General features: G+C 35.2%; 2 protein-coding genes across 3 annotated transcripts; one reads left to right on the top strand and one right to left on the bottom strand.

The window, feature by feature from the left end:
• Window positions 1–374: 374 nt before the first annotated feature.
• On the top strand, window positions 375–3,590 carry LOC120251955 (cinnamoyl-CoA reductase-like SNL6). The gene is given in 5 exon segments (XM_039260609.1): window positions 375–495; window positions 498–586; window positions 2,271–2,471; window positions 2,981–3,134; window positions 3,233–3,590. Coding segments are annotated over 5 exon segments (831 nt in total). The 5' UTR covers window positions 375–434; the 3' UTR covers window positions 3,559–3,590.
• A 62-nt stretch (window positions 3,591–3,652) lies between these two features.
• Window positions 3,653–5,975, bottom strand: LOC120251954 (pentatricopeptide repeat-containing protein At1g71420). Of its 2 annotated transcripts, none has more exons than XM_039260608.1 (2): window positions 5,725–5,975; window positions 3,653–5,638 (listed from the first exon to the last, which is right to left on the bottom strand). In XM_039260608.1, the coding sequence occupies exons 1-2, from the start codon at window positions 5,841–5,843 to the stop codon at window positions 4,069–4,071; spliced, it is 1,689 nt and encodes a 562-aa protein (XP_039116542.1). In that variant the 5' UTR covers window positions 5,844–5,975; the 3' UTR covers window positions 3,653–4,068. The 2 variants fall into 2 exon arrangements, with proteins under 2 accessions (XP_039116542.1, XP_039116541.1); XM_039260607.1 differs by having other exon boundaries at window positions 3,653–5,647.
• Between the last annotated feature and the right edge of the window lie 1,099 nt (window positions 5,976–7,074).

Below are 7,074 nucleotides of genomic sequence, written 5' to 3' on the forward strand. Positions count from 1 at the left end.
TAGTTACGTATTGCTGTTTTCTGGGCATGGGCCATGGCCATGGAAAGTAGGGAAACCCACTCAAAAATTTTATGGTTTTATTGTTTATTTCTTGAGGATTCCCTATTGATCCTTGAGAAATTCATTATGATTTTTAATTCATTTATATATTAATATTGAAGATGGGTTGATAGGCATGTGTTGCCAACTGCCTGTTAATTGACTGTACTATTTTAGAGGAACAACTTGGAGATGTTTTGAATAATTTATCAAAATGTACTTTTGGCTTGATAAAGCACCAATGAATTTGTATCATTCTTTAAAATAAAGGAATTTTTTTTATTCTTCTACTATTAGACTTTATTATTATATAAAATTAATAGTTAGTTGCTTAATACTTAATTTACGGTTTAATGATGTAATTAAGTGCAGAGGATTTGGACAAACTTAGAGAGATGGACATGTTTGGAGAAGACAGGAGGGATAGGGTTTATGCAGTCATGGCTAACTTGATGGATTTGAAAGCTTATGCTCTGCATTTGAAGGTTGTGTTGCTGTATTCCATACTTCAGCCTTCACTGATCCCTCTGGTGTCTCTGGTTATACAGTAAGTATCATTAATCATGAAATACACTTATTGGTATTTAATCATGAGAGGAAGAAAAATGAAATATCAACTTTCATGTTGTAACGGTCAACAAACAGTTTTCATCGATTTTTTTTTTTTTTAATATATTTGTATTTAAGAATGACCGTTGAATTTGGTCTTTGATGTTTTATTCCAGGAAAAATTACTAATATAAACCCATAAAAAAATTCTATTTGATTATATACGCTTGTAAAATACTTTTATTTGGTTTTATACATTTACGGTTGAAAGTCAACTTAAAAATTTTATCAAAATTTAAATTAATTTTTTTTTTCAATTTTTATGTTACCTAAAATAAAATAAATGAAAAGAAGGGAGTAAAAGGTAGTTTAATTTTTTTTAATGATATTATTTCTTTAATTTTCCGTGCAAGATGCATATTTGAAAATAATAATGATTTATAAAGATATATAAGAAAATATCAGTTTTATAAAAGTACATAAGTAATTTCTCATTTTTTTAAAGAGGATGCATATGACTGAAAAAAAAAGGAAAAGAACAATTATTATTGAATGATGGTCAAAAAATAAATTTAATAAGTAAAGTCAAATAATGATTTTTTAGGTGCCACAACACATATTTTGAATATTTGGTTTTGTGACTTTTGGAAAAAAAAAATGGGTAGGTATTGAAACCTTCTTCTTTTTCTTGAGCTTCTCTCCATTTTATGACATAATTGAGTTCATTGATTAGATGTTTTCTTCAACTCAATAGAAAAGATTAAATTAAAATTGATGAAGTCACTTGTAGCTAAAAATAGCTTGTCTTTTATTAATTTCTAAAGTGTTATCATGATTCTAAGTTAGGTGTATGATTTTGTTTAATAATGCCAAATAACCAAAGATGCTGTCCTTGTGCTCTTAACATGTGTCTGTTTATCTTTGGAGTGACTTGTGTGCATTTGATTACTCAAGAGAATTTGTAGATCTTAATTATTATTATTATTATTATTATTATTATTATTATTATTATTATTATTATTATTATTTTCTTAGTGTAATAGATAATGGGACAATCACTTTGGATACCCTTGTAAAAGTGGATGATTACTATTATAACCTATATATATATATATATATATATATATTTGTTTTTTCTATATTTTTTAACAATGAAGAAAATTGACGAAAAAGTTTTCTAATAAAATTTTTTTAGTTAACATTTTCTCACAAAAATATATAAACAAATAAAAATGATTTGCAGGATACAAACCATACCCCAACTTTATAGGGTATACAAATAAAAATCCTAGAAATATTAACATAGATTTTCTTGTTCATATGGTCAAGTAACTATGATAAATAAATAAATAATAATAATAATAATAATAATAATAATAATAATAATAATTATTATTATTATTACTATTATTGACATTATGGACAAGGCATCGCCACTCACATACTTACTGATGCTTTAGAATCCCCATAATAAATAAACTCACTATTATCGGTTATTGTGTTGATAGTAAATTTTTGATTAATTACTACAAGGAAATTTTTATTACAATTTTTTATTTTTATTTGTGCTGGTAGTAAATTTTTAATTAATTACTACAAGGAAATTTTTATTACAATTTTTTATTTTTATTTTTATTTTAACTATTATAATAGAGGAATAATTTGATGATAAATTGATTCAGAAACAGATGGCTGAAATGGAAGCAAAAGTGGGAGAAAGAGTGGTGGAAGGTTGTGTGAGAAGTGAAAGTGTGAGGAAGTGTGTGTTTACATCTTCACTTCTTGCATGTGTTTGGAGAAGGAACAACACCACCAACCCTCATTTCCCAACCATCATTGATGAGAATTCTTGGTCTGATGAAACCCTCTGCAGGGATAGAAAGGTCACCACAAATATTTCTTTTTTATTTATTTATTTATAATTCCCTAAAAAAATTATTAAATTATTGCCTCAATTATATTGAGAAATTTTAAATAGCTAGTTGAAGTTGTTGTTAGTGTTAGTTAATAAATAACTCCCTAAAATTACTAAAATCTTGTAAATAAAATAAAATAAAATAGCATGATAGGACAATTTAACTTTATTACTGAGATTATTTACTTCCAGTGATACACACTCTTTCTTTAATTAAATTTTATTAAATAAGATGAATAAAAAAAATCATAACTAATAGAATAAAACCATAAAGTGACAGATAATTTTCAATTACTTTTATTACACAAAGAAATAAAAAATTCTATATTAGTACTCCACTAATTCTATGCCACACAAGATCAATCTCTCTTCTAAACACATGAAGTTAAATTGAAATATTATCTTATTTTTCTAAAACATCATTTATTTAGGAAAGAAAATTCTAACAAACTGATGTTGTTGATTGAATGATTTCAGTTATGGTTTGCACTGGGAAAAACAATGGCAGAGAAAGCTGCATGGAGAGCAGCTCGTGGAAGAGACTTGAAGCTTGTAACTATATGTCCTGCTCTTATTACTGGACCTGGTTTTTCTCGCCGAAATTCGACTTCATCTATAGCTTTTCTCAAAGGTAAAACTTTAATTACATTTTCACACTAAGTTATCGTCTTTATTTAATTTTTCCTACCAGTTATATTCTTATAAAATCTAATTTCTAATAACATGTAGGATCTCAAGCATTGTTTGCTGAAGGATTACTAGCAACAGTAGATGTCAGTAAAGTGGCAGAAGCACAAGTAACTGTTTATGAAGCAATGCATGACACTGCTTGTGGGAGGTACATTTGCTATGATCATGTCATCAGAAGATGTGAAGAAGCAAAAGAATTAGAAAGACAACTTGGAATTCCAAACAGAATAATAACAAGTGAAACAATGAGTGAAGATAATTTCAATAATTTTAACTGTTTTGAGTTGTCTAAGAGGAAGCTCTCAAGATTGATCTTTGCATCAAGACATTGTTCTTATGATATTCACTCAATGTTTTACTCTTGAATAAGTTCGATTTATTTATTCATGTTATTATATGAGGTTTTGCTCACCTGATTTAATGTAATTTAGAGCAAGAGAAGATCAATGAAACAATTTAATGCCCATACTTTGAGAAGAATGCAATTTAAAACCACATGCATTTTTTTGTTTTGTGTCATTGTGTAACAATGCTCTATAATAAAAGAGTGTCAACAACATGCATGATGTCCCCATGTTCTTAGCAAAGCCTGCAGAGTTCTATCGCATCTCAGCATTCAGCTTGAAACTAAACCAAATGAACACACAAACCTATTGGCCACAACCATGTTTTAGTGGCTTGATCCTAAATTCCTTCTAGTTAGAAAAACAAGATTTCATACTCTTTGAATTAAGTTCATTAAGCAAGGAAGCATAATTTTGGTGTAGATTAGTTTCCATTTACATAGAACTTATAATTCTACAAAAAAATTAATGATGAATAATATTGTATAAGAAGAGCAAGGCTTGACAAGTACCTGCTTGCGCACAGTTCAGTCACCAATAATTGCCACAAGAACAATGCCCATCCTTAAAATGGTGGAAACGATTTGCATCCCGGACGATGATCTCTCTATCAATGCATTTAGATGTCAGTTTCATGAAGTTATGACAGTCCTCACAGATTCTGATATTCTTCATGATCCTCAAGTCAGCTAGAGTAGAAGAAGAATTCATTAGTCCAAATACCAAGGCCAACTTCTCACTGTGAAGCAAAAGGCGCTCTTCCTTATACTCCTCCTCAATCTCGTGGAATACCAATCTTATGTCTGCTACATAACCTACTTCCTTCACCTTTATCACAAGCTTTTTAAGTTCTTCATATATTTCTTCTCTTTGGGGATGATGAAGACCACCAGCTGAGAATTCATGAATATGATTCCCAATCTCAATCCAGCTCAATCCAGGATCCTTTTTCACCCCATACACTTTCATACCTTTCCTAAAAGAGGCGGCATTGCTAAAACTACCTTTGGCAGAAAAGATGTTAGACATCATCACATACCCTACTGAATTTTGAGGGTCTAGTTCCATTAACATTTGTGCTGCTTTTTCTGCAATCTTGGCTTCTCCATGCTTTCTGCAAGCCCCAAGCAATGAGCTCCAAATGACAGAGTCCGGCTTAATTGGCATTTGATTTATAAGATCCTCAGCCTCGAGCAATTTACCTGCACGTCCAAGAATGTCCACCATGCACGCAAAGTGATCAAGCTGAGGAGCAATCCCATAAACCTCCAACATGGCTTTGAACAGGTCCCTACCATCATTAACCAATCCCCCGTGGCTGCAGGCTGTAAGTACTCCAACAAATGTTGCAGAATCAGGCAAGACATCCATGAAAGCAAAAGCACGTAATGCTTCCCTTCCACGCCCATGAGCAGCATAAGCCATGATCATTGAGTTCCATGAAACTTGATCACGGGTTGTCATTTGTTCAAAGACCTGCTCCGCAAGTCCAATGCTACCACAATGAGCATAGGCATGAATTAAAGCATTGCAAAGCACCAAATCATCACCAAACCCATATCTCACAATAAGTGAATAAAGAGCAGAGCAATGCCGCTCAGTTGCAAAGCCGGCAGATGCTCTGATCACTACAGAAAATGTGTATCTGTCAGGTTTCAGATCATGCTGTTGAAGGCGACAAAAGAGAAGAATCGCTTTCTCTGGCTCTTGCTCTGCGCAAGCCGCAATGATCCCAGTCCAGGACACAATATCATGTTCTTGAATCCCTTCAAAAATCCTCAAACAATCATCACCATCACCACCAAAGCCTGCATAGGCTTTCAAGAGTGCAGTACCGACCTCGACCTCGGACTCAAAGCCAAACTTTGTCACAAGGCCATGTAATTCTTGGCATTGCCGAAGACTACAGCAGGAACAGATGACACAAACGATTGTGGCCTGATCGAACGCAACGCGGCATTGACGCATTTCAGCAAACAGGTTCAGCGATCGTTGTGGATGGCCACCGGATAAGAAGCCGGTAATCATCGCATTCCAAGTGATGACATCTCGACAAGGCATCGTCCTAAAGACAATCCAAGCATCATCCTCCTCATCGACACTGCAGCAACTGGAATACATAGTGATAAGCGCATTCGACACGAAAACACTGGCGTGCAAGGAGGTCTTGAGAGCTAGTGCGTGTACCTGGCGGCCATGGGTAGCGCAGCGTGCAGCCGCGCAGGAGCCAAGAACGGCGGAGAAGCCAAACTCATTAGGAAGGTAGTCAGCGAGCATGGTGGATAAGAGGCGGAAGCAGCTGTCATGCAGGCCGCGGTGGGCGTAGCCGGTGAGGAGGGCGGTCCATGAGACGAGGTTTCTTTGCGGCATTACGTCGAACACCTTACGTGCGAGATCGGGGCGGCCGCATTTGGAGTAGAAGTTGATCAGGTGGTTGGAGAGGATGAGAGGGAGGGGGAAGGGGATGGAGAGGAGGCGACGGTGGAGGGACCGGCCGAGAAGGAAGAGGCGGCGGCGGGCGCAGATGAGCAGCGAGCTTGCGTAGTCTTCGTGATGTGTGATCATTGGAGCTTCTACGAGGTTGAGCTTGCATCAAGGATTTAAAAACCGGACTGGTCAGTGAACCGGTTGGCCAACTGATTCATGGTTCAATCGGTCCAATCGGTTGGACCGGCCGGTTCAACGGTTTTTTATTTTTATTTTTTAATTTTTTTAAAAAAATATAAAAAATAGAGAATAATTTTGATAAGTAGAAACGTGTCCTTTCACCACCAAGCCAACTACTTAACACGCTGAAGTTGGTTTTGCATAAAAAACCTTATAAACCTCTAAATTATTTTGATTATAAATCATAATAACACATCTCTTCATGGTTGCAGTAACTTTTCTAAATAACAACAATAATAATAATAATAAATAATCAACGCAATATATGAAAATAGCCTAAACCTTTGCATTTCAGTCATTGCTGCTCCGCACTTCCACTGTCGTTCGTGGTCCCGAACTCCATGGCCAACGTGCATCCTTTCCAGCCAGGCCTCGTCCATGGCGGGCGGATCCGTGTTCTCAAACCCTCCTCTTCCTTCTCCACCGGACCCGTCGTATACTGGATGTTCCATGGCCAGCGATCTAGCGACATCCTCCACGCCGCCGACCTCGCCGTCGCTCCTCCGCTCCTCTTGCCGTTGTTTAAATTTCAACCTCATTGAAATTTTTATTTTTTTTAAACCCGGTTCGGTCGAACCGGTTCACCGGTTCCTGGTCGAAATCCGGTTCATAACCGGTTCGATCAAGAGCCGATTCAATTAATATGGCTGAACCGGACTGGTGGCCAAGAAGAAGATAATGATGTGACATTAAGAAGATATACTTGATCCAGTTGATCAAGTCCCACAACATCAATCTAAAGTTATTGAGCAACAACTTCATCAAGAAGATAATGATGTGACATTAAGAAGATAAACTAGAATTAAGCAATCAGTAATATCTAGTGATTATGTTGTGTATTTACAAGAATCTGACTATGATTTTGGAGCC

This window comes from Dioscorea cayenensis, chromosome 20 (assembly GCF_009730915.1).
Source record: "Dioscorea cayenensis subsp. rotundata cultivar TDr96_F1 chromosome 20, TDr96_F1_v2_PseudoChromosome.rev07_lg8_w22 25.fasta, whole genome shotgun sequence".
NCBI lineage: Eukaryota > Viridiplantae > Streptophyta > Magnoliopsida > Dioscoreales > Dioscoreaceae > Dioscorea > Dioscorea cayenensis.